The sequence below is a fragment of the Trichoderma asperellum genome, chromosome 5 (assembly GCF_020647865.1).
Source record: "Trichoderma asperellum chromosome 5, complete sequence".
Lineage (NCBI taxonomy): Eukaryota > Fungi > Ascomycota > Sordariomycetes > Hypocreales > Hypocreaceae > Trichoderma > Trichoderma asperellum.
This window is the reverse complement of record NC_089419.1, coordinates 484,798-508,635: the sequence shown is the minus strand read 5'-3', so window position 1 is coordinate 508,635 and position 23,838 is coordinate 484,798. Positions and strand designations below refer to the sequence as shown.

The 23,838-nt window shown below is 51.6% G+C and overlaps 10 protein-coding genes across 10 annotated transcripts; 6 read left to right on the top strand and 4 right to left on the bottom strand.

The window, feature by feature from the left end:
• Positions 1-326: 326 nt before the first annotated feature.
• On the bottom strand, positions 327-578 carry TrAFT101_008330 (uncharacterized protein; the record flags this gene model as incomplete). Its single annotated transcript, XM_066128309.1, has 1 exon — positions 327-578. The coding sequence occupies one exon, from the start codon at positions 576-578 to the stop codon at positions 327-329; it is 252 nt and encodes an 83-aa protein (XP_065984427.1).
• A 56-nt stretch (positions 579-634) lies between these two features.
• TrAFT101_008329 (uncharacterized protein) lies at positions 635-1,123 on the bottom strand (the record flags this gene model as incomplete). The annotated part of the gene is made up of 1 exon (XM_024910578.2): positions 635-1,123. The coding sequence occupies one exon, from the start codon at positions 1,121-1,123 to the stop codon at positions 635-637; it is 489 nt and encodes a 162-aa protein (XP_024762258.2).
• Positions 1,124-1,607: 484 nt separating this feature from the next.
• On the top strand, positions 1,608-3,789 carry TrAFT101_008328 (uncharacterized protein). Its single transcript, XM_024901861.2, has 2 exons — positions 1,608-1,759; positions 1,823-3,789. The coding sequence occupies exons 1-2, from the start codon at positions 1,682-1,684 to the stop codon at positions 3,305-3,307; spliced, it is 1,563 nt and encodes a 520-aa protein (XP_024762259.1). The 5' UTR covers positions 1,608-1,681; the 3' UTR covers positions 3,308-3,789.
• A 118-nt stretch (positions 3,790-3,907) lies between these two features.
• Positions 3,908-7,431, top strand: TrAFT101_008327 (uncharacterized protein; the record flags this gene model as incomplete). The annotated part of the gene is made up of 4 exons (XM_066128308.1): positions 3,908-4,356; positions 4,434-5,566; positions 5,629-5,876; positions 5,947-7,431. Exons 1-4 carry the CDS (start codon positions 4,091-4,093, stop codon positions 7,429-7,431), a joined length of 3,132 nt encoding a protein of 1,043 aa, XP_065984426.1. The 5' UTR covers positions 3,908-4,090.
• Positions 7,432-8,242: 811 nt separating this feature from the next.
• TrAFT101_008326 (uncharacterized protein) lies at positions 8,243-9,606 on the top strand (the record flags this gene model as incomplete). The annotated part of the gene is made up of 2 exons (XM_024911130.2): positions 8,243-8,476; positions 8,539-9,606. 2 exons carry the CDS (start codon positions 8,243-8,245, stop codon positions 9,604-9,606), a joined length of 1,302 nt encoding a protein of 433 aa, XP_024762261.2.
• Positions 9,607-10,434: 828 nt separating this feature from the next.
• On the top strand, positions 10,435-11,858 carry TrAFT101_008325 (uncharacterized protein). The gene is made up of 2 exons (XM_024899766.2): positions 10,435-11,288; positions 11,347-11,858. Exons 1-2 carry the CDS (start codon positions 10,706-10,708, stop codon positions 11,625-11,627), a joined length of 864 nt encoding a protein of 287 aa, XP_024762263.1. The 5' UTR covers positions 10,435-10,705; the 3' UTR covers positions 11,628-11,858.
• Positions 11,859-11,890: 32 nt separating this feature from the next.
• On the top strand, positions 11,891-13,560 carry TrAFT101_008324 (uncharacterized protein). Its single transcript, XM_066128307.1, has 4 exons — positions 11,891-12,400; positions 12,498-12,816; positions 12,924-12,958; positions 13,059-13,560. Exons 1-4 carry the CDS (start codon positions 12,238-12,240, stop codon positions 13,325-13,327), a joined length of 786 nt encoding a protein of 261 aa, XP_065984425.1. The 5' UTR covers positions 11,891-12,237; the 3' UTR covers positions 13,328-13,560.
• A 1,558-nt stretch (positions 13,561-15,118) lies between these two features.
• On the top strand, positions 15,119-16,163 carry SPG1 (septum-promoting GTP-binding protein 1; the record flags this gene model as incomplete). Its single annotated transcript, XM_024899834.2, has 3 exons — positions 15,119-15,844; positions 15,925-15,999; positions 16,065-16,163. 3 exons carry the CDS (start codon positions 15,119-15,121, stop codon positions 16,161-16,163), a joined length of 900 nt encoding a protein of 299 aa, XP_024762265.2.
• A 1,468-nt stretch (positions 16,164-17,631) lies between these two features.
• Positions 17,632-18,450, bottom strand: TrAFT101_008322 (uncharacterized protein; the record flags this gene model as incomplete). Its single annotated transcript, XM_024899870.2, has 1 exon — positions 17,632-18,450. The coding sequence occupies one exon, from the start codon at positions 18,448-18,450 to the stop codon at positions 17,632-17,634; it is 819 nt and encodes a 272-aa protein (XP_024762266.2).
• Positions 18,451-20,576: 2,126 nt separating this feature from the next.
• TrAFT101_008321 (uncharacterized protein) lies at positions 20,577-21,068 on the bottom strand (the record flags this gene model as incomplete). The annotated part of the gene is made up of 1 exon (XM_024905406.2): positions 20,577-21,068. The coding sequence occupies one exon, from the start codon at positions 21,066-21,068 to the stop codon at positions 20,577-20,579; it is 492 nt and encodes a 163-aa protein (XP_024762268.1).
• Between the last annotated feature and the right edge of the window lie 2,770 nt (positions 21,069-23,838).

Sequence of the window (23,838 nt, the reverse complement as noted above, 5' to 3'; positions counted from 1 at the left end):
TCTCTTTAGCTGTAGCATCCCAACCTGGCTGCAACTGGCACATCCGCTCATGATAGACTTTCCTCAACTGCGTTTGCTCATATTCCATAAGATGTATCCAATACAGTTGATTCTTTCCTTCGTTATCCAAAATAGTATCCTCATTGTCCTGGAGCGCTTCATCAGCATAATCTTGGCGTTTGGGTTCATTCGCCCTGGTTGGACCCTCGAGAAATCTTGGCATCTGAGTGGCCAACCACTGCGGCATGGCAGAGACGCATTCCCAGTCGATTATGGCCCCAATTTTCCCTTCGTCATCCACCAGTATGTTGCTCAAAGAGAGATCTTCATGCCAGATAACTGTTGGCTCTGCAAGACTCTCGGGTAGAAGGGAATATCTTTGGAAGTAGACTGATCAGTCTATGAGCGAGTGCCAATGCAAAGTTGATCTCTTCTTCATCTTCTTCGTCTTCCACTTCTCCTAGAGCTTCTAGTTGATCTTGGACAATAAATTCAAGGTATGCAGTCAGCCAGTCATGGCTTGAGCGAAACGGGCCTCGAGTAATGTCATAATCAAAGTGGCTACCCCAGAAGAACATGTTCGAAATCACCTCGCCAGGGCGTGCCTCTTGGCTGCTTTCACCTCTGCCGACTGTCAAAGTCCCAATCTCGGAGAATTCATGGCAAAAGCCACTTGTCGAACGAGGGCTATTTTCTGGGACGTGGTCAAGGTCTGCCATTGATTGTACGCTGGGCTACCAGGCATATGTTCCATCAGGATCCATTCAAATCCAATCTCATTCTCGGCAGAATCGTCAAATGCAACCACTTCTGGCACAGGAACAGTTGTCGCGCGCCGAAGGAATCGGAGAGTTGTGATTTCGCCTCGTGTCTTGGTTCGCGGGCAAACAGGCAGCGACACCCTCATGATGAACTGTTGCTGACTCGTACGAACCAGATAGATCTTATTGAAGCCACCCTTAGCATGAAAGGATACTTGGCATGTCCCCGCCTCCTCGACTCGCAGCTTCTCACGGCATACGTTTGTGATGGCGTCCAATGACGGCTCTCGAGTCCATACTGGCTTAAGATCAATTCCTTTATCGTCCCAAGCCAATCCATCTCGGGCCTTGGAGGACACCATCGCACTTTCAGCGAAAGGGCTTCTCAGGGACTGGGTAACAGGGCAGTGAGAAGAGAAATGTGAGCTTCCAGGCTGTTGAGCACTACCTAATAGTAGCCCAGCAGAGCAAATCGGCTCTTTCGGTTCAAATGTACAGCAAATTAATAAACTATTGTTAAAAGTATTTTTGTCTTCTTGGCGTGTTATAGATGGACACCCAACTATAAATGCAACAACTCACTTCTCACATATCTTGTACAATTTCAACTATTAAAGAAACAGTAAGTTACAGCTATTTTCCGGCTAATTGATGGAAACGAAATCTTGATACCAATAATCTTAGATTGACATATATTGATGTTTCTATTCCTGTTACAGTCTCCATGTGTCTTATGTAGGGTAGCTATTCGCGCCTTGTCCTCGGCGCCGGAGAAAGTTTAATGCATCTCCCCCAAAAGTTTGCCCCACCGCTGGCCAAGTACGCCGAATTGCCAGCAACCTCGATTGCTTCAACCATCGGACTCGGTGCCGCGACAAATCCGCAATTGTTTCAGCGAGGGCATCGATACAACTTTCGCCATGGTGTTGCAAGATCTCGGGCGTCGCATCAACGCGGCGGTTTCTAACCTCACGCGAGAACAGAATCTGGATGAAAAGGTCGGTCCATTTCAAGCTGCCCCGCGCCGTAGATGCGGAATTCCTAACTGACTGCGACAATAGGCTTTCGACTCCATGCTCAAGGAGATCTGCGCTGCTCTTCTCGAGGCCGACGTAAACGTGCGACTTGTCGGACAGCTCCGGAAATCGATTCGTAGCGCCGTCAACTTTAAAGAACTCCCGCCTGCCGTCAACAAGAAGCGTCTGATTCAAAAGGCCGTTTTCGACGAGCTGGTGAAACTCGTCGACCCCCATGCCGAGCCCTTCAAGCCCAAGAAGGGCAAATCAAACGTCATCATGTTTGTAGGTCTGCAGGGTGCGGGTAAAACGACGACGTGTACGAAGCTGGCGAGACACTACCAGAGCAGAGGACTGCGGTCGTGCTTGGTTTGCGCCGATACGTTCCGTGCTGGTGCTTTCGATCAGTTGAAGCAGAACGCGACAAAGGCCAAGATTCCGTACTATGGTTCACTTACGGAGACGGACCCGGCTGCGGTTGCTCGAGCTGGTGTTGAGCAATTCAAAAAGGAGAAGTTCGATGTCATCATCGTCGATACGTCAGGTCGACACAGACAGGAATCTGCCCTGTTCCAAGAAATGATTGATATCCAGGCAGCAGTCAACCCAGATGAGACCATCATGGTGCTAGATGCATCAATAGGTCAACAAGCCGAATCTCAAGCGAAAGCCTTCAAAGAAGCTGCCGACTTTGGTGCCATCATTATCACCAAGACGGACGGTCACGCGCACGGCGGTGGTGCCATTTCTGCGGTCGCCGCTACACACACACCCATTGTGTTCATTGGTACTGGAGAACACATGCTAGATCTAGAACGGTTCGAGCCTCAGCGATTTGTTCAGAAGCTATTGGGAATGGGTGATATGGCAGGCCTTGTTGAGCACGTGCAGAGCCTTAATCTGAATCAAAAAGACACAATGAAGCACATTCAAGAAGGTATCTTTACGGTGCGAGACTTGCGAGACCAGCTTTCAAATATCATGAAGATGGGACCCCTGTCAAAGATGGCTGGCATGATTCCCGGTATGAGCGGGCTGATGCAAGGCATGGATGACGAAGAGGGTGGCTTGAAGCTGAAGCGCATGATTTACATCTGCGATTCCATGACCGACAAAGAACTCGACTCTGACGGCAAGATTTTCATCGATGAACCAACCCGAATGACTCGTATTGCTCGAGGATCGGGTACCTCAGTTCGTGAGGTGGAAGATCTCCTTACACAGCAGCGGATGATGGCCGGTATGGCTAAGAAGATGGGTGGCAACATGAAGAATATGCAGAGAGCTCAGCAGGCCATGGCAGGTGGAAACAAGGCACAGCAACTGGCTGCTATGCAGAAACGACTACAGAGCATGGGCGGCGCTGGTGGCGCTGGAGGCATGCCAGATATGGGATCATTAATGAAGATGCTCGGTGGCGGAGGCATGCCTGGCGGGATGGATATGCAGGCGATGATGCGACAGATGGGCATGGGCGGTGGTATGCCTGGCATGCCAGGAATGCCAGGAGCTGGCCGTGGCCGGAGGTGAGGCAAGAGATTGGAGTGATTGTGGCTATGTGTGAATTTGATTTCGTTTCATCCTTGTTTCGGAGCTCCGGTAGGTTGGGCATTTTTACGGATGATGGCTGGTTGCTAGAGCTCATGTGCATAGGTATCGGCGTTTGGCAGTGATGAAGGGATTAAATGAATGGTGGCTCGAAGAGAGCAAGATGCAATGTCAGGGTACACGGTATATGATGCAATGTGTATCTGATTCAATGTCGGCGTCTGCTCACAATCTTGAACATACATGCTTTGCTTCACCGGGGCCACCAAGATATAATATACCAAGAAAAATAAGATCCTTTAATGCTGACACTTTTATACAGCGTTAAGGAGAATACCAATGCGCAGTGAATCTCACTCAGAGTGTGTGACACTTGGACCATTAGGCCATTGTAATAGTATAAGAAATAGTGATGGTTTAATAATCGCCCATACGAACAGTCTTTTGCCACCTCAAAGCTGGAAATATAATGTCTGTGTAATGTTACTTGACTTACATCGTAGGGGATGCGAACCAGAGAATCAATATGCCATTGATCAAGCCGCTGCCATCTCCGCGATGGAAGGCTTAGTCATCACTGCCTACAAATACACCATGCCGCCACCATGTTTCAGCCCCGCAGCACTATTTTGTCTAGCTTCCTTGTTGCAAATCCACTCTCCCGCTCCATTATTGCCTCTATTGTACTACGCCGGAGCTAAGAATTGACTCCACCAGCATCAGACTTTCTAGGTACTTGCGAGCTAGTCGACTTATACCGCCATAATGTCCTCCCGTGGCAGGGGAGACTTTCAAGATCGTGGGGGAGGAAGAGGCAGAGGCAGAGGAAGAGGCGATGGAGGCGGCCGAGGACGAGGTGATGGTGGTGGACGTGGACGAGGCGATGGATTTGGACGTGGAAGAGGTGATGATGGGTTTCGAGGAAGAGGCGATGGATTCGGGCGTGGTCGAGGTGATGGTGGAAGAGGCAGAGGCGGAGGAGGAGCTCCATTTCTAGGTGGCCGAGGCGGTGCCCCGCCGCAAGTTTTCTCGTGAGATCAATCACATTTCTTTAACATGTCTCATCTCATAACAAGCCAAAGACACGCACTCATCACATCTTACACAGTCCTGATGGCGGTGTTCCTGCACCCGACAAGATCGTGGCAAAGACCGAAGACGCCCTTCTGTCCGGCAAGGGAGTTGATCCCAGCACTCTGGGCCTGAAAGAAGCCTTTCCTCGTCGACCAAACTATGGAACAAAGGGAGCAGAAGTGGTGCTCTGGGCAAATTATGTTGCCTTGACGGCATCTCCTAAGCTTGTTCTCTACCGATATGACGTCTCAGTTACCCCGGCCGCCACTGGGGGAAAGCTGACACAGATCATTCACCTGGTGCTAGAGGCATCGGAGCTGGCGGCTTATAACCACGACATCGTTAGCGACTTCAAGTCTACTCTCATCTGCCGGCAGAAGTTTGCCGATTTGACAATCACGGTACCGTATCGAAAAGAAGGGGAAGAAGAGCCACGTGCCAATGCCACCAAATACAATGTGAAGCTTCAACTTACCAATACTTTGGCAACTTCGGAGCTGATAGGATACCTCACTTCAACAAACCCATCAGCCCAATACGAAGAGAAGCTGCCTCTTATCCAAGCGTTCAATATTTTCATCAATCATTATGCCAAGTCATCCAACAACCTCACCGCTGTTGGATCGTCAAAGACCTTTGCTTTGGGAGCAGATGCTGATACCTGGGATCTTGGCAACTGTCTCACAGCCATGCGCGGCTTTTTTGCGAGTGTTCGTGCGGCAACAGCTCGCGTGCTTGTCAACGTCAACCCTACCCATGCTGCGTTCTTTCAGGAAGGCCCCCTCGAACAATTCGTAAATCGCCTTGGCAGCTTTCGAAGGAGTGCTTACGAGCAGCAGAGGTTTCTAAAGAAGATCAAGGTCAGGACTACTCACTTGAAGGACAAGCTGGATAAGCAGGGTAGGCCAATACCGCGTATCAAGACGATTCATGGCTATGCCACCAAGAATGACGGCCATGGTCTTGAACACCCTCCTAGAGTGAAAGCGTTGGGAAGTGGACCGAAAGATGTTGAGTTCTGGCTCGAAGCACCGCCCCAGAAAGGCCAGTCTCAATCTACCTCTGCATCTGGCGGAAAGAAAAAGGGCGGCAAAGGCGGCAACCCACCAAGCGTGGCCGGATCGGTCGCAGGACAGTATATCTCTGTCTATGATTTCTTCGTCAAAAGTAGGCAATCAATGGTGCTGCGACAATGAATAAATCATCGGCGGTTGCTAACAGTCGCATAGCTTACAACATCCGTATAAACGACCCAAGGCTACCAGTCGTCAATGTTGGGAATACAGAAAATCCAACCTACTTGCCAGTCCAAGTGTGCCACGTACTGCCTGGCCAGCCTTCCAATTCAAAGCTTGACCCGTCCCAGACCCAGCAAATGATTAGATTTGCTGTCAAGCGGCCGGCCGAAAATGCTACGTTTATTGTCTCGCGGGGACTGCAAACAGCTGGCTTATCTTCTCAAGTGAACCCCTTGTTGGTAAGTTGCTTCAAGGATTGTTTCTTAATGTCCGCTTTCATTAATAGCCTAAATTGCTAATGTATCTCAGAGCCAATTCGGAATTAATGTCTCGCCAGGCCTCATCACTGTGCCAGGCCGCGTTCTTATGGGACCAAAGGTCGGCTATGGCCAGAATCAACAGGTATCAACGTTTGGGGGCAGTTGGAATCTGGTACCAAGAAACGCCCCAAGCCTAAAATTCAGCACCTGCGGCAGCGTGCAGAAGTGGTCTTGCGTCTACATCGAGATGCCCGACTACCCAAGAGCCCAGCATTTCACTTCCGATGCCCTTGGCAATATCGTACAGAGCTTCCACAGGGTCCTGCAAGACACAGGTATCACCGCTAGCGCGCCGCTACTTCCATTTCAAAGACTGCAGCTCAATGACACAGACGACGCTCAGCTCGAGGCTTTGTTCAAGCGTGCTGCATCGTCCTTACAGCTGCTCTTTGTTGTCCTGCCTGCGACCCCCATTCCACTCTATAACCGTATTAAACTTCTGGGCGATGTCAAGTATGGTGTCCATACCATCTGCAGCGTTGGTTCGAAAATTGCCAAGCCTAATGGTCAAGATCAATACCTTCGAAACCTGGCACTCAAATTTAACCTGAAGCTGGGTGGCAACAACCATCTCGTCGATCCTTCGCGCCTGGGGTTTATTTCAGAAGACAAGACCATGATTGTAGGCATTGATGTAACTCATCCGTCTCCGGGCTCGAAGGGTGCTCCTAGTGTAGCCGGTATGGTTGCTAGTGTAGATCGGTGGCTCGGCCAGTGGCCTTCGGTCCTCAGCATCCAGAAAAGCCGCAAGGAGATGGTTACGGAGCTTGATATAATGCTGAAATCGCGCCTCGAATTATGGCGTAAGAGGGGCAAACACACTGCATTCCCGGAGAATATTATAATCTACCGCGATGGCGTCTCAGAAGGACAATACCAGACAGTGTTGGATGAGGAGCTGCCGCTGATACGCGCGGTTTGTAAACAGGTTTACCCGGTTGCTGATCAAAAGAAGGGTTTGCCTCGCTTGACTATTGCTGTTGTGGGAAAGCGCCACCATACACGTTTCTATCCCACTGCAGCCTCTGACGCTGACAACTCGGGCAACACTAAATCTGGCACCGTCGTCGACCGAGGCGTGACAGAAGCCCGCAACTGGGACTTCTTCCTTCAGGCACACACAGCGCTACAGGGAACCGCACGGCCAGGGCACTACTATGTCGTGTTGGACGAGATTTTCCGGCAGAAATATGCAAAGACGCCGGGCAAGAACATAGCGGACGAGTTCCAGGATCTGACTCAGAGCATGTGTTACATATTTGGCCGAGCCACCAAGGCCGTGAGTTACTGCACGCCGGCGTACTATGCGGATATTTTGTGTGAGCGAGCGCGGTGCTATCTCAGTCACTTGTTTGACTCGCCGAGCAACTCAGCGGCACCGTCGGTGGCAGAGGGTGCGGAGGGAGGCCATGCGGCATCTGGGCAGGACGTGCAGATTCATGAGAGGCTGAGGGATAGTATGTTTTACATTTGAAGGTGGAGACAATTGGCAGGGAGAGTGGATATTCACTTGATACGGTCTTTGCAGGGAGAGTGGATATTCACTTGATACGGTCTTTTATGGAGAAATTTGGATGGAGAACTTAGGCAAATTGGATTTACCGGAATGAACTGTTTCTATTATTGGATATTATATGCACTTGATACGCTATTATACGCGGACTGGTCAACTCGGTGAACTCGGTGAGGCATGACCAGCCTTTCGGTGAAGCTTCCCCAAAACAGAAAGTGGGTGCGCCGCGCCGGAATCTCGATGACAATGACAAGCATATGACGTTTTGATTGGGCTCCCCCTTGTCCCACCACCCGGAATAAAGGCGCCGGCCCAAAAACAACTCTACTGCCAAGCTTGTTGCCGTTGTATGACGCTATTCATGCGCTGAGGGACTCTGATTTGTGGGAGCGTGCAGGGGGAGTTGGGCCAACGCCAGACAATCAGCAACGATGGTGAAGCTTCCAGAGCTGCAGCGGTTGTGACGATGACGGAAGGATTTGCTGTGTTGAGTGACATGGCTGACGTCAGGTTGGGCGACGATCCAAAATGCTGGTTGAGTGTGGTGTTGAAAAAGTTATATATTATATGTGGTAGAACGTGGTGTTGACAGCTGGAGAGAGGCGAAGGAACGATCAACCAGCTTTCCTCAGCATCTGTTTCTGAGTGCATTTGGGCAGCGCTAAAGCGGTGCTTTGTCCAGCGATTTTTCTTCTTCTTTTAATATCATTTGCTGGCGATTGCCTTTTATAGCTTTTCTTGTCTTGTATAGGGCCACAGCAAAGCGATAGCCATGGCTCTCTTTGGACGCAGAGCTCGGTCCCCGTCGAGGGCCGCTGCTCCAGCCGCCGACAATACGACGACGACGACGACGACGACGCGACGAGGCTGGGGATTTGGCCGTGGTGGCCATGGGAGCCGTCACCAGGCGTACTCGATGCACACGCGGCCCAGCTTTGGCCAGTGGCTCAAGTTTACCTGGCTGGATATCTTGACCATGGTGGCTATGGGAGCTATTGGTCTTGGTGTAAGTGATGGTTGCACGCTTTCGGAGATGAGATGATTACTAAACTGGCTTAATTTGAATAGATTTACGAGGCCAAACCTGCACCGACTCGATCGTTCCCCGTTACCTTCTCCGATGGCGAGATTGTCTGGCCCGAGTTTGGCTATCCCTATCGCAAAGAGATTGTCCCCATCTGGTTGGCCGCTTTTCTCGCCTCCATCATCCCCATTGCGGTCATCCTGGTTATGCAGATCCGCATCCGCTCATTCTGGGATGTCAACAACGGCGTCCTTGGCCTCTTGTATTCCCTCATTTCTGCCGCCGTATTCCAGGTGTTTTGCAAATGGCTCATCGGCGGTCTTCGGCCTCACTTCCTGGACGTGTGCAAGCCGGACATGAGCCGTGTCACCACCCAGGGCCTAGACAGGGCCGGGTTCCAGCAGATTTACTTTACACGGGACATTTGCACCGGAGACCCAGATCAGATTGACGACAGCCTGGAGTCGTTCCCCAGCGGCCATACGACGGCCGCCTTTGCAGGCTTCGTCTTCCTCTACCTGTACCTCAACGCCAAGCTCAAGGTCTTCTCCAACTACCACCCCGCCATGTGGAAGCTCATTGTGCTCTACGCGCCCATCCTCGGCGCGGTGCTCATCGGCGGCGCGCTCACCATTGACGAGTTCCACAACTGGTACGACGTGGTGGCCGGCGCCATCATCGGCACGGCCATGGCCTTTTCGGGGTACCGCATGACGTACGCGGCCATCTGGGACTGGCGCTTCAACCACATCCCGCTGAACCGGGGCGTGGCGTTTCCCTACGCGGTTGGCAATGGGGATTTGTTTGGGGCGACGTTTACGAGGCGCGTGGGGTGGGGGAGTGAGAGCTTTGCGGGGGGTGGAGTTGGTGCTGCCGGTGCTGGAGTTAGTAATGGGAAGATGGAGCCGTCGAATGGATATGGACACCATGGGAATGGATATCATAACGGTGTTGGTGGAGTGAATGGATATCATAATGGTGTTGGTGGAGTGAATGGATATCATAATGGTGCTGGAGGTGTCAGTGGAGTGAATGGCGAGTATGCGAACCCGACGGTGCCTCGGCGGGCGGTTGGGGGCACGACGCATGCTCATGGAGACCAGATGGTGTAGATGGTTGTTGGTTGATTTGCCGACTGGCTCTGCACTTTCAATTCTCTTTGTATGCCAATTTTCAGTGAGGGGGAGATTGGAAACGTGAAAGAACTGTTCACTGGTTGGCAGGAGGATGAGAGACTGCATACGTATAATGGTGGAAGATGATGAATTGTTGTGATTGATGCTTTAACGATAATACCCTGTTTCACTTTATACTCAATATAATTATCTATACAATCACTATGGCTTTCGTTTCCCATTGTTGATGGTTTCGGAATATCACCAACAAAGCATTGTTTCTACATTCCAGCCCAATCAGTTCATCATCTCATCTACATAAGTTAAATCATCTAATCTCATGCCACATCCAACGATATGAGGTCAAAACAGCAACAAGCCTCAATCACTGCTCACCACCAGTTTACTCAGCTTCGGCGAGTGACGCTGTCAAGCGAAGCAGATGCCCAAATCGGAGCCCCACCGGCCCGGGACCGACTCCGTAATCGGCAATCAGTGAATTTACCCGCTGACAGCCATTGGCGAATAGCAGAGGGTGGGGGGAATAGTCCAAGAATATCGATAGTAAAATCGCAGCTCAGCAGATATTAGTTCGTCAATAGAATGCGACGCTGGCTTATGCGATCCAGCCTGCTCGAGTGCTACATATTGGCTGGAAGCAAATAGAAGCTCAATTGGAGCATCTAGACCCGGTGGAGACTCCGGGCCAGGTCTCAAGCTAGGAAAAAGAGTCAGACCGTCGACTTGGCAACTCGCCGAGCTACTTCCGGGGGATGGGGATGACTCCGAAACCAATAGAAGAAAAAAAAAATACTAAGCTGGCCTCTATTTTTCCTTCTCTTCGTTCTTTTCTGGAGTTTTAATACTCTGTGCCCTGCTCCAATTGAATCGCTGGTGGTCTGTACTAAGCCCAACTTTAAATCTTTAGCTCACCTGCCATCTTATCTGGACCCAGCTTTCGAGATAGCCTCACTTTTTTTTTTTGCCTTCCCATTCTCCTACTTCCTCCCACCTTTTCAACACTCCCCTGCTGCCAGCCAGCTTCAACAGCAACAACAAAAAAAAGCAAAACAAAACAAAACAAAACACCATCGCCATGTCGTCCTCCACCGGCCACATCCTCACGCTCAGCTGCCCCGACAAGCCCGGCATCGTCCACGCCGTGACCGGCATCTTCGCCTCCAAGGGCCACAACGTGCTCGACCTGCAGCAGTTCTCCGACCCGGACACCAACCGCTTCTTCATGCGCGTGCACTTCGGCCCGGCCCCGGCCGCCGACGCCGCGTCCACGGCGCACCTCGAGCCCGACTTCCAGGCGCTCGCGGCCGAGTACGGCATGGAGTACAACTTCCGGCCTCTCAAGCGCAAGACGCGCGTGCTCATCATGGTGTCCAAGATTGGCCACTGCCTCAACGACCTGCTGTTCCGCATGAAGACGGGCCAGCTGCTGATCGAGGTGCCCATCATCGTGTCCAACCACCCGGACTTTGAGGCGCTGGCCAAGAGCTACGGCATCGAGTTCCACCACCTGCCCGTCACAAAGGACACCAAGCAGCAGCAGGAGGCGCAGGTGCTGGAGCTGATCAAGCAGCACAACATCGAGCTGGTGGTGCTGGCGCGGTACATGCAGGTGCTGTCGCCCAAGCTGTGCGAGGCCATGTCGGGCAAGATTATCAACAGTGAGTTCTGTTCTCGGGATCCATGTATGCCTTGCTAATATTAACCTCTTATTTATAGTCCACCACAGCTTCCTGCCCAGCTTCATCGGCGCCAAGCCCTACCACCAGGCCTTTGACCGCGGCGTCAAGATCATCGGCGCCACCGCCCACATCGTCACGGCCGACCTCGACGAGGGCCCCATTATCGAGCAGCGCGTCACCCGGGTGGACCACAGCATGGACCCCAAGAAGCTGTCTGAGGAGGGATCTACGGTTGAGACGCAGGTGCTGGCCGCGGCTGTGCGGTGGTATGCCGAGGGAAGAGTGTTTTTGAACGGACACAAGACGGTTGTGTTTTAAATGAATGGGCGTGAACGAACGAAGACAAGACCGAAAAGGGGAAAAGGGAGAGAAATGACTGAGTGAAAGAGAGAGAGAAAGAGAAGAAAAAGAACCATTTGGTGGCTGAGGAGAATGAGTGAGTGAGTGAGTGAGTGAGTGAGTGAGTGAGTGTATATAGTGTGGCTTTGATGATGATGAATGGGCATCTGTACATAACTATGATAGTCGAAACTTTTGCAAAGACTCCACATCCATCTATTCTACAACCCTACTGCTCGTGTGTTTCAGATTTGCAGCGCGATTATAAATCATCCAACACGCTACCAATAGTCTTGCTAGCACTGCTACCTACCTAGCAGTAGCTATAGCAGTCCTGTAGCACATCGTTGCAACACCCTTGGGCAAGGTAGCATTGGATGTCGGATGTCGGTCATCGGCCCCTCGCGCCGTGTTCCAAGACATGCAGGGCCGTCTTGGCCACGCCCAGCGCTGTAAAAGGGGAGGACCGCCTCCTTTCCCGCCTTGTGAGAGTTGAGTCTCTGCTCACAGGATACGCCGCGAGCATCCTCGGCCACATCGCATCAGCCAGGTGGCAACATACTAGGACCTACTACTGTATCGCAGCAAAATGGGCGGAGTGCCGTCCATCCCCACCGACAAGACGCGGACCGTGCAGGTCATCGGCGCCGGCTACTCGCGCACCGGCACCGTGTCCATGTCGCTGGCCTTGGAGAAGCTGCTTGACGGGCCGGTGCTGCACGGCGGCACGCAGCTGCTGGGCAGAGAGGACGGTGAGTCGAAACATCATTTCTGCTTATAAGCCAAAACATACATACATGATGTGGCATGATATGACTTGGATACTTTACTCATGGGATGAATATAAAGCATATGCCAAGCTCTGGTGCGACATCTTCGCCAACCGCCACAACAAGCCCATCCTGATGAAGCTCCTCCGCCAGGCCACCGCCGGCTTCGTCGCCGTCACCGACAACCCCGCCATCTGCTTCGTCACCGAGCTGGCCGAGCTCTATCCCGATGCCAAGGTGGTGCTTGTAGAGCGCGACCCCGACCGCTGGTGGAGCAGCATCATGACCTTGACGAAGCAGGGCAGCGTCAACGGGTCGTGGCGGCTGTTCACAACGTTGCTCTGGCCGTGCCCGACGTGGCGATGGGCGGGTGTTTGGATACGCGGGATTCAGCAATGGTGAGTTTTTTTTTTTTTTGTTTGTTTGGTTTGATCAGATCATCAGTCGTGCTTCGACGTGTCTGGGAATGGGGCTCTGACTTGTTTGATGTATTCTGGTGGGATAGTGACGAGGAGCGTTTGGGGGAGCCATTCTCTCGAGGTAAGTGCATCATCGTCTTGCAGCAATTCGCCATCATGTTTCATATACTTTACCAATTTGAATACTAATGTTTTTTTCCCTTCTTCTTTCCTTTCAATAGATTCTCTGTCCATATACAACAACTGGGTCCGCAAAAACATCGCCTCAGAGAGGCTGCTCACCATGGAGCTCAAGCAGGGCTGGGAGCCGCTGGCCAAGTTTCTCGGCAAGCCAGTTCCCGACGAGCCGTTTCCTCGCGCCAACGACAGCGAAGCCATGCAGCAGTTTGCGCAAAAGATGATTCGCACGGCGATGCTTGTCTGGGTGGGCATTTTGGCGGGTGCAGGGACGGCGGCGTGGATGGGGTTTGCGGCGTGGAAGAGATGGTGAGGATGAATATACCTTGGTGGAGCTGGAGAGTTTGGTATGAGTATGTACTTGCCTATATGTATACGTATATGTATTGATATACATGTACAAATGAATGAATGAATGAATGAATGAATGAATGGATATTAATGAGTGTATATATCCCAGCTGAGGATCAAAGATAGGCCCTGCGATGACATGTGATGGAGCTCCAAAGCTGGCTTGCAGCGATAAGGCGGACTGAGATATCATCACGTGACATGACATAACCAATTCGAAGCAAATTAGACGTCCTGTTGAATCCTCCACTGCTTAGAAATGCTGTGCTGTGATTTCCTTTGATTTGCTTTGCTTTGATTTGATCAATCTGCTTTATCTACTGTCTGCGTTGTCCTGCCTACCGCGCATCTGTAGCCGCGACATCGATTGACTTTGGCGCTTGCGCTGCATCCAGCCCAGTGGTGGGTAGCCACCAAGTACATGGTTCAAGCCGCCGCTCTGTGAAGCTCGATTGTTGATACTCTGCTGGGCATAGGCTTCTCAGCGCTGATTGGCCACCGACGACATCAACCCCCGGACCCGTTTGGGGATTAACAATTGTCAGCGCGCCAAACACGAGAAACCTTGAGGGCAGCGGACATTGTAAATTAAAAACAAATTGTCGTGCCTAATGCAGGTGCAAAAGTATGTGGCGAGTGCTAAAAATAAGCAGCAAACTCTCCGTGCAGTAAACAAGGCATGTTGATGGACGCACTGCTTCTTTGTTTACAGCATCCCTCATAGCATAGCAACCCACCACTTACAGATGGTACTGCTATCAATACCTGCAGCATATGTAATCGAGTAGGATTAACAAATCAGCATCACTACGCACGCCTTTTTTTTTTTTTTTCTTTCGTTGCTTACAGCATTCTTGCTTAGCGTTCCTGTCTAAAAGCCCCCCCCATCCCGTTCCGCCTCAATCTCCATCTCATCTCCATCTCATCTTATCCTGTCACGGGTTCTGCCGTCAATACTACTGCTCCCACCAGCTGCGATCCGCTCATGTCCCCTTTTCCTGTGGCCATTGCCAGCCTGCAGTGCCCAACGCAACACGACACGTCCAACAGACGGCCCTAAAAGCCGCACCCGCCCATTGCCCTCTCGCTGGGCATCAGTGGCCTGTTAGTGGTCCGCCAACAGCCAGCTATAGGGCTCCCGTCGGGCAGCGCACAGCCCGCGGCGCCTGATAATTCCGGCCCGGGCCTGCTCCAGCTCGCGCGCCCTCCCTTTGGACTCTGGAGAGGCCAGACCAGCCGCCAAATCTCCCCCCCAGCCAAAAGCCAAAACCCCTGCTAGCCTTTCCACCATAATTGCTGTACAGCACCCCTCATCATCGCCGAATTGACTGATTCTCGTCTCAGCCCTCGACCTGCGCTTTGGACTCTGACCGCGACCCGTTTTCCTTTGTTCTGCTGCCGGCAATCGCAGCTTTCTCTCCTTCGTTCTCTCGTTTTCGCTCTTCTGACGCCTCATCTTCTTGTAATACTTTGCGCCTCTGTGCCCACTTCGACGCCCAACTTGATGCCCTCCACGATCCCGCCCGAGACCCAGACGAACAACAACCAACCCGCCCTTCTTTAATCTCACTTTGCACCTTCATTTAATACCGCCTGCCCTTTTTTCTTATCGGCATCATAATCGGCATCATCACCGCCATCGTCGACGCCCGCCAAATCTCATTTCCGATCCCTCGCAGCTGAACTAGTCGAAACCTACTGCGGCCCGCTCGTTTTCAGCTCCACGACGCCCGCCGCCGTCGACAGCCTGGAGATGGATCTCTCCCAGCAGCAAGACTTCCTCCCCTCACACGACGCCGACATGAGCCAGGGCCCCGACGAGACCATGGGCGGCTTCGACGGCGCATCCGACGCCGCGCACAGCAACGGCTACCACCACCACCACCAGCAGACCCCGTCGCTCGACAACAGCCTCTCCGGCAGCGTCAGGCACGACGAAGACTCGCCCAGCCGGCAGACACCGCCCGTCGCAGGCCCCTCGTCGCTCTCGAGACCGGCCAGCGGCCTGTCAAACCCGGCGCCTGCGTCGTACAACGACTACCGGCCCAATTCTGGCGACCAGGCCAACGGACGCAACCACGTGGTCATCAAAGTCGGCATGGTGGGCGATGCGCAGATTGGCAAGACGTCGCTCATGGTCAAGTACGTCGAGGGCAGCTGGGACGAGGACTATATCCAGACGCTGGGCGTCAACTTTATGGAGAAGACCATTTCCATCCGCAACACCGAAATCACCTTTTCCATCTGGGACCTGGGCGGCCAGCGCGAGTTTGTCAACATGCTGCCGCTGGTCTGCAACGACGCCGTCGCCATCCTCTTCATGTTCGACCTGACACGCAAGAGCACGCTCAACAGCATCAAGGAGTGGTATCGCCAGGGTCGCGGATTCAACAAGACGGCTATCCCCGTCTTGGTCGGCACCAAGTACGACCACTTTGTCAACTTTCCCATCCAGGACCAGGAGGAAATTTCTAATCAGGTAAGCCCGCGAGCTGGCTGTCTGGCTGTAGCCAAGACTCTTCGCTGTAACCGGCAGGGTTGCTGACTTGCATACTCTAGGCGAGACGGTTTGCCAAAGCTATGCGCGCGTCATTGATCTTCTCAAGTACAAGCCACAGCATCAACGTACAAAAGGTTGGCTGCACTTTTTCTCATCTTCATACGGCGTACACTGCAGGCGAATAGCTAACGAAATGTAGATTTTCAAAATTGTTCTTTCCAAAGCATTTGATCTCAAATGCACCATTCCCGAAATCGAAAATGTTGGCGAGCCTTTATTATTATATCAGTCTGTCTGATGCATCATTCGGCGGCGCTTCTACTTTTTGAAAGCTTAACTCGACACTTGTCCATTTCTTTTTTTTCCCGCCCAATCATTTGTTTTACGATATCAGCATTAAACCATTAAATTGCTGCACACGCTATAACGCGCATAACTCGCATAGCCCCATATTACGCACTTCCAAACCAGCGACGCAGATGACGGCATCATCTTTTTTGAGAATACAAAACAGCCGTCGCCACAGAGAAAAGAGCCGATAAAATAGCAAATCGTGTACTTTTAACATGCTCTTTTGAAAAAAAAAAAAGAGTGCCTTACAATCTTGCTCAGTTGCTTTTATCATCTGCGTCTTTACCAATCGCACAGCAGGCATGAGAGCACAGCATTACTTGAGATGGCCCTCTTTAACTTTAAATACACATTGGCGATGGCTTACTGAGGCGCAAACATGGTGTGAGAGCGAAGCCGCAACCCACTCCTCACTACTAACTACTACTACTAAGATTTGGATTTTGGAAGAATGATACAATGGAGGGAGAAACCGTGTGCTTTTATCTCATTTTAAACCCTTTATTCTTTTTGTATTCTGCTCCTTTTTTCTTTTCTTTTTTTTTTTCTTCAACAGGGACCTCTATTTGAAAGGGCGCTCGACGGAAAGGGGGGCAAATAAATGAGAATTAGAAAGAGAGAGAGAGAAAAAAAAAGGGCCTTGTCTTTTTGTAAAAGTGTCTCTCCTACTTTATTATACAAAAGTGTTGTGGCCCCCTTTTTTTTCTTTTCTTCTTCTTCTACGAGTTTTAAGATGGAAGGGATGGGATGGATCGATCAATGCATTTTTGGGTTGCAGAGGAGGACATTGGCTGGGCCAGGTTCTTGTTTTGATCTATCTAGATACTTTTCGACTTAATGTGATGGTCCCATGAAGAATGCTGATGTTCATGTTGATGTTGATGTTTATATTTGTGTTTGTGTGAACCATGTCGTTCATATGATTAATGTTCTCTTATTGAAGGCTTGTTGCAAACTTATAAATGTGCTTATTTTGCCCATGATTTAAAAGTTGCATTCATTTACAAGCACTCCAAGAGACCATCGCCACCAACCACTTTCAGCTTGAGCCTGATGCCCAGTCTTGCGTATCAAATAAGCTCAATTCAGAGTGTCTAGAGTAGTATAGGGGCGTCTGCCTCATTCTCCCAAAATCCTTCCGATTTTTATATAATCCGTACATGTACACTAATAGCCAGCCAACTGCTAGAAATCTCCCAAGTGTATTTGATCTCTCCTTTAGGCTGCTATTTTCTTTGCGCAAGATGGTGAGATGGTCCTTTTTTTTGTGTGCTTTTTCAATGTCTTTATAACGTCCCACCTCTCGATCAGACTCCTCGGTCTGGATAGCAGAGTGGGAATCTCCAGGTAGATGCTACTGATACATCTCCTCTTGTTGAAAAGAATATGTCTCTCTCTGCATTTCGCACGTCTCTTCAGAGACACTCTTCCCTCTGTGCCTGTCTGCTGTTCCTCTTGTCTCTCGCTCCAGCAATCTCTCTGCGTGGACTCTCTACCACAGGGCGAATAGTGGCATCACTATCTCTTCCCCAAGTGCGAACGGTGGATGGCGTGTGCGGTGGGGGCGGGAAGACATCAATGTTACGAGCAAGAGGAGCGCGAGTGACGACTCGGTCAGGGGCAGATTCCATGGGCGGCTGGACATCGTATCCTGCCAGATCGAGGACGAGCCCTCGCTGGCCAGGGGTACTGGTGATGATGCCGTCAGAGGTGAGTTGCATTTCGGGAGCATCCTGCTCGTAACTGTGGCGATAGTCGTAGTTGGAGGCCATGACGGTACCAGCAGGCGTAGCTCTAGCTGCGATTACGCCGTCGTTGTGCATGCCGTACTGGTTCTGAGGCTGATACTGCGGCTGGGCGGTGTTAAGAGGGATTCCTCGAAGGGTCTCTTCAGAATCAGTAGCCCAGTACGCCCACGCATCAAGCTCGTCATCCACTTCGACGACACCGTTGATGATGGTCACCTGCTGGCCCTCGGAGCCAGAAATGTAGATGGATCTGGCCACGTGATAGCCGTGGTGAGGATTGCGGCGAGCTCGGTGGTAGAATCCGCCACCATCCTCGGCAGCGGCAGCGGCTCGTCGGTGGGCAGCGCCGTGGCATTCGAGCCAGTCTTTGGGGATGAGGAGATAGACAATGCCGATGAGGATGTTGAGGAAGATGAGAACGGCCAGGATGATGGCGATGACGAGGTGGACGGAGACGGGCTTGTGATTGTCGTCTGCGGAAGCCATGATGATGGGTGGGTTGGGTTGGGTTGGATTGGATTACCGATATCGGTTTGATCGAATGAATGAATGAGTAAACAGCGACAAATGTCTGGGCTTGATGGGTATTGGAAGCCAGTAGAAGCGGCTGATGAGGGTCTAAAGAGCGTTGGTTGCCTCAAGAGAAGATGTTGGAGAGGCGAAATCCACGGAAGCGGGGGAAATCAAGAACGCGTAGATGAGACTCGAAACATCAGTTTTCGTTTTGCGTTTGCAGAATCAGTGGTCGGGGGACCTTGGTCAAAGTTCCAGCTGGCAGGACCGGCCGACAGCCCTCTTGCCTGTTGTCATGGCATGGCAGCTGGCACGATATGCGTCAAGTCAGGTGAATGAATCGAGCTATTTGTGAGGAAAATACTGCAAGATACGGGAGTGATGTGAATTTATCATAAAACTAGAGTTAATATAAGATTTACATTCACTGTTGTTCTGTAGCAATGCCTTTACGTGTTGCTGCAGACCAAGTTGTAGTATCGGTGGACTGATGAGCTGCGTCATGGCATTTGGCTTCGGTACCTCCAGCGGATTATGTACCTAAGTAATTAAAGAAAATCCAGCGCAAATGCACTCTTCCTCTATAAAATGCCATCTTCTCTGTGCTTGCTTGTTTGCAAACCATTGCCCAAGTTACATCATATCGATATCTCATATCGATAGGCATACAGCATAGTATGTACAGGTATAAAGGTACGTACCCTGCCTGTCCAGATCCCTGCATCCTCCACCGACCGGTTCTCACGCTCCCACCAATAGCGGCATCCCCTCCACTACCTATTAGCATGGAAATGGTTCCGCCAAGAATACGTGTATACGCCAGCCCACCCAGTCCTCTTTTTCAGGGCACTCCAGCCTGTTCTCGGTAATTATTCTATACGTGTATTCATGGACGACACCTGGACCTTTATTTTACTTCTTCTCCATCTTTTGCAGATCTGCTCTGTATTTTGACATCCCATGCATATGCCTAGACTTGCAGACTCTGCAAACTTTGCCTAAACGAATTTCCAGCCACGGGGCTAGTATAGTACCTAATAGTATGTGTCTATGTACAATGGAAATTTTGGGGTGCAAACCAAGGTGCAAAGTACCAAGTACCAACACTTTGGCCGTGTCTCTTGTGGCTGCATGCGGCCATACATTATTGTCACATGTAAAAACACCACAGGCAGGCTCTGCGCTCTGCACCTCCGCTGCGTCAATTGGCGCCTGCTTTTCGGTCTCATTGTCCCGTCAAATTGCATCGCCCAGCTCAGCGGCAGCAGTTGCCGAGCCTGGATGAAAAAATCGTCAAATCGTCGTATCGGAGCGTCGTAATACAGCCAGACGCAAGCAAGCCCCTTACTGGGGTCAGTGCGCAATGTAACCTCATTTTCCAGCACCAACGCAGCCGGGAAACGGCCAGTCGCAAAATGATGAGAGCACAAGCCACGGTCACAAATACGCAACAAAGAAAGCAAAAAGTCATGTGTATGTGTTTCGTAGGCAGCATCGTCTCGCATTTGCTCGTATTTGATAGTATTGGAACCACAGAGTGGCCGGCTTATTGCCGTCGGCTTCTGCGCTTAATGTATCCCTTGATCTAGGTAAACTGACAAACAAAACCCGTATTCGAGGCTGGAGCTCGTACAAGAGGCGTAATTCCATCCAGTTTGCCTCTCCTGCGTTCATATCTACCATGTTTACACTCCAAGCATGGGAGCTCAAATCCACAACTCCATCAACGCCCGGCTATGATATGAAATTTCCTTGCCGCTGCTTTTGCAGGACAGTACATGATTAAAGACGAACAAATTCAACAAAAGTAGAAGAAAGAAAGGGAAAAAGAAGTAAAAGAAGTAAAAGAACACAACAAGATAAGAAGATGGGAGAAATGTATGACATAATGTAGGGAATGCAAGTCCGGTAGAGAGGATAGATTGATGCCAGCATGGGACGCCAGATCAGATTCGTGGTTTGATGGCAACATGAGTCTTGGAGGTGTGTGTTACTCATGCGGGCTTGACCCTTTGTCATTGTGCTTGAGGTGCTGGAGAGAAATGAGGTGGCGTGACGTTTCGTAGTCAGGCGCATCGTCGCGGGCATCATGTTTGCCTTCAGTCTGATTTCTTGCTGCCCCAGACCGGTGCGCCCACCGCTTTGCTGATACCAAGGCCAATGCTGACGCCGGCTCCCACGACTAACACAATGATCAAGATCTTGACGATGATCTTGTTGCGCGCGCTCAGCTTGGCCATGGGGGTGCAGCGCGTGCGCTGCATCTTGGCGTGCTTAGCCTGTTTCTTCCAGTGGTCCTTTCCAGGCCATACGGGGCAGTTCGCGGCGGCTTCCATGGTCATACTTTTCCGGCCTGATTTATCGAGGGAGCTGTGCGAATTGAGCGCCTCAATGTCTGCGTCGAAGGGGTTGGTCGTTGTCTTTTCGGATTGCGGGTTGGATGTGATGCTCGTGACAGAGGTGGCATGTGTTGGGACAGCGTAGACGCCCACGGTAGGGGCCAGAGCCTTGTCGGGCACAGAAACCTCCACGGTGACCTCAGTAGTGAGGACAACACTGGCAGTAGACTGCCTCTTGTCGAGAGAAGACATGATGGCGAATAGAGATGGGAGGAGAATGGAACAATTGTGTGAGGAGGGGGTAATATCAGAATGAGGCCTGCCAGATCAAGGGACGCCGAGAATCGTGTAGGCGAGCAAACAGAGTATCCAAGGAATATTATCTGGAGGGGAAAAGGTTAGCTTTTTGCATTTAAGAAGAGAAAGAGCACGGCAGGAAACACAACGTTAAAATGTGGGCAACAAAAGGGCAAAAAAACTAATTGTATGGAGAGCGCCTGACTGCAGCCACACTTCGCGGGTCACAGGGAGTGCTCCATCTGATATGGACGCATACGGAAAATCATACCTCTGAGTAGCGTGGCACAAAGTCTGGATGGAGATTGCGCAATGCCGGTCGTGGGAAGCTGGAGACTGGGCTCGCCAAGATGCTCGAGTGGCGTGGAAGAATGGCAAGCTTCGAGCGGTGCTGCCAGTTTGCGGCAGTGTCTGAAGAAGAGAAGGAGAGAATGTGGTGCGATGCAACCACGATGGATGAGATGCGATTTAGACGCTGGACATTGGGCGGAGCTTGGACCTCTGGAGTAGACAATGAGGAGTAGACAATGAGGAATGGCTGAATAGGTAAGCAACTTGATGTTGAAATGGGAATCCCGTGCAATCAGACAAAGAAACCCTGGATCCAACTCGGGTTGCCGAGAAACAAGAGAATCGTGGAGATGAAGAGGTCGAGGACGAGCGAGAGCGGCAGTGATATTGGAAAGGAGGGAGGCGACGGGCCTGGTAGGAGGTACCTCTGCAGCTGATGGCAAACGCAGTACAAGTACGGGGTACCGAGTACAAGGGTTGGAAGCAGGTCCAAGTGCTGGCACTAGCGTTGGCTGCATGGGGCAAACAGAGCCAGAGCGTTTGCGGCTGGGACGAGTCTGTCTTAGCGGACCTTAGTACAGTTGATACCTTGAGGGTAGAGATTCTCTGTATCTCATACAAGAGGTACTACTTAGCAGGAGACTGTAGCTCGCCAAGTATCTCTTTCGTGCATCATTTCAGCCGCCGGACTGTGCTTGGCCATGTCTGCTACTGGGTAGTGCCTTGACCTCGTGCTCTCGCCAGTCTGAATATCAGGTACAGATACAAATCGATCAGGACTCGCTTCGACTCGACTCGACTTTGCAAGTACCTAGCAGTATGTGATTGCAGCGGCCAGGCCCCCCAAGCTCCCTCCTCTCAGCGAGATTGCGTCGCCCAACGCAGGTGCCGCTTGGGCCATGCAGGGCCTAGAACGACGCTAGCAGCTCCCACTAACGGTCGGCCTTCCGCCACGTTTAGCGCCCCTGGGCCGCCTGGGGCCTGCCTCTAGCGCACCTGGTGCCCTGCAGCAGCTCGCAGCCGATGCTGTTAGTGCTGGGAAAGCACCAGATAGTGGCAGGACTAGTGCAGATACAAGGGCACAGATTTGGGGGGCATTTGCAGGGATGGGGGCCAGTCGCCGGGCGAAACGTGCCCAGATGAAAGGATTTGGCGTGGGCATGGGCCTGCACGCATAAGAAAAGCAGATGACGGCTGATTTCGTGGTTCCCAGCCTGCTGGAGTTTGGGCGGCATTGCGCCAATCTCAGAGGGTAAACGCTGAGATGCATACAGCTGTAACACAGACGGGTGAAGAAGTTGACGAGATCTCATATCGTATTAGATACATGTAATTGATGTTTCTATGATGGTGACGCCAAACTGTCTCTCTCTTCTTTCTTCTCTCTCCTCTTTCCACATGTCTCGGCCCATCATTTCAGCAACGGGCCCCCTTGGCGAGTACGAACACACCAAACCGTTTCATCAATTTGCTGCAGATGGCGATGCGACATGGCATGATGCCCAGATAACGCTACCTCGCAACGTCGGCACGGCTATTCCTGCTGAGCTGCAGGCCATGACGGAGCATGTATACAGATACGTTCGCAATGCTGGAAGATATTCCCCGTGCTAACCTCTTAGCACCAGAGCATCAGAGGCGAACCAGCAATCCGTCCCCGCTGTCTTTCCGCTGGCCAGCTAGGATCTCTTGTATACGACCCAAATCCTGGACGGCCACGCCCGTTTGCCATGCTGCTACTGGGCCGCCTGCCTGGCATCTGCTTTCTTTGCCTGGCGCCATTACGAGTACGAACGGTCCCCTCTAGCAGGCTCATCCGTCTATCTAGTTCTATGCTAGAGCGCTATTGCAGTAGAGGCTGTATCCGTTCGGCGCAGTCCGTGTCCTTAGTCATGTAGTACTTGCGCCGGTTGGCTCCAGGTTGGGGGTGCCTCGCATGTCGCATCGAATTGGTTCAATGGATCGTTGGCCTGTGAAAGGTGGCTACATGAACGTTGCATGACATTAAGGCTGCTCCTCATTCAATCGACTGGCGACAGACACTATTGGCCAGCTACGAGTTTCTCTCCGTCTTCTCTTCTGCGTGCCTCCATATTGCTTCCCGTCCGCCCCCTGAACGAACGAGACAGCCCCTTGCCGCCCATGAGGATCGCCGCTGGCTTTGATAACGAAGCGCTGCCAATTAAATGACTGACGACATGGAGATACGCGCTTGGCACACGGGCCACTCTGCACGAATCATGGCACCATATTCTCCAGCCCGATCACCATATCGCACAGCGCCATATCGATTGTACGCTTGCCCTACAGACGCAACTTACACTTCGCAACTCTGCGCAACTCAGCGCAACTCGGCTCAACTCAACAGAACCCCAAGCCCTATTCCGCTAGAGACAAGGAGCCTAGGCGAGTCATTGCGCAGGCTCAGGGGCCC

Excerpts from the sequence above, each read along its gene's own strand:
- TrAFT101_008324 (XM_066128307.1), top strand. The coding sequence starts at position 12,238 with ATGGGCGGAGTGCCGTCCATCCCCACCGACAAGACGCGGACCGTGCAG. Across the intron at positions 12,817-12,923 it reads ATACGCGGGATTCAGCAATG|TGACGAGGAGCGTTTGGGGG; the intron begins GTGAGTTTTTTT and ends CTGGTGGGATAG. Across the intron at positions 12,959-13,058 it reads GGGGGAGCCATTCTCTCGAG|ATTCTCTGTCCATATACAAC; the intron begins GTAAGTGCATCA and ends TCCTTTCAATAG.
- TrAFT101_008325 (XM_024899766.2), top strand. The coding sequence starts at position 10,706 with ATGTCGTCCTCCACCGGCCACATCCTCACGCTCAGCTGCCCCGACAAG. Across the intron at positions 11,289-11,346 it reads GTCGGGCAAGATTATCAACA|TCCACCACAGCTTCCTGCCC; the intron begins GTGAGTTCTGTT and ends TCTTATTTATAG.
- TrAFT101_008328 (XM_024901861.2), top strand. The coding sequence starts at position 1,682 with ATGGTGTTGCAAGATCTCGGGCGTCGCATCAACGCGGCGGTTTCTAAC. Across the intron at positions 1,760-1,822 it reads AACAGAATCTGGATGAAAAG|GCTTTCGACTCCATGCTCAA; the intron begins GTCGGTCCATTT and ends CTGCGACAATAG.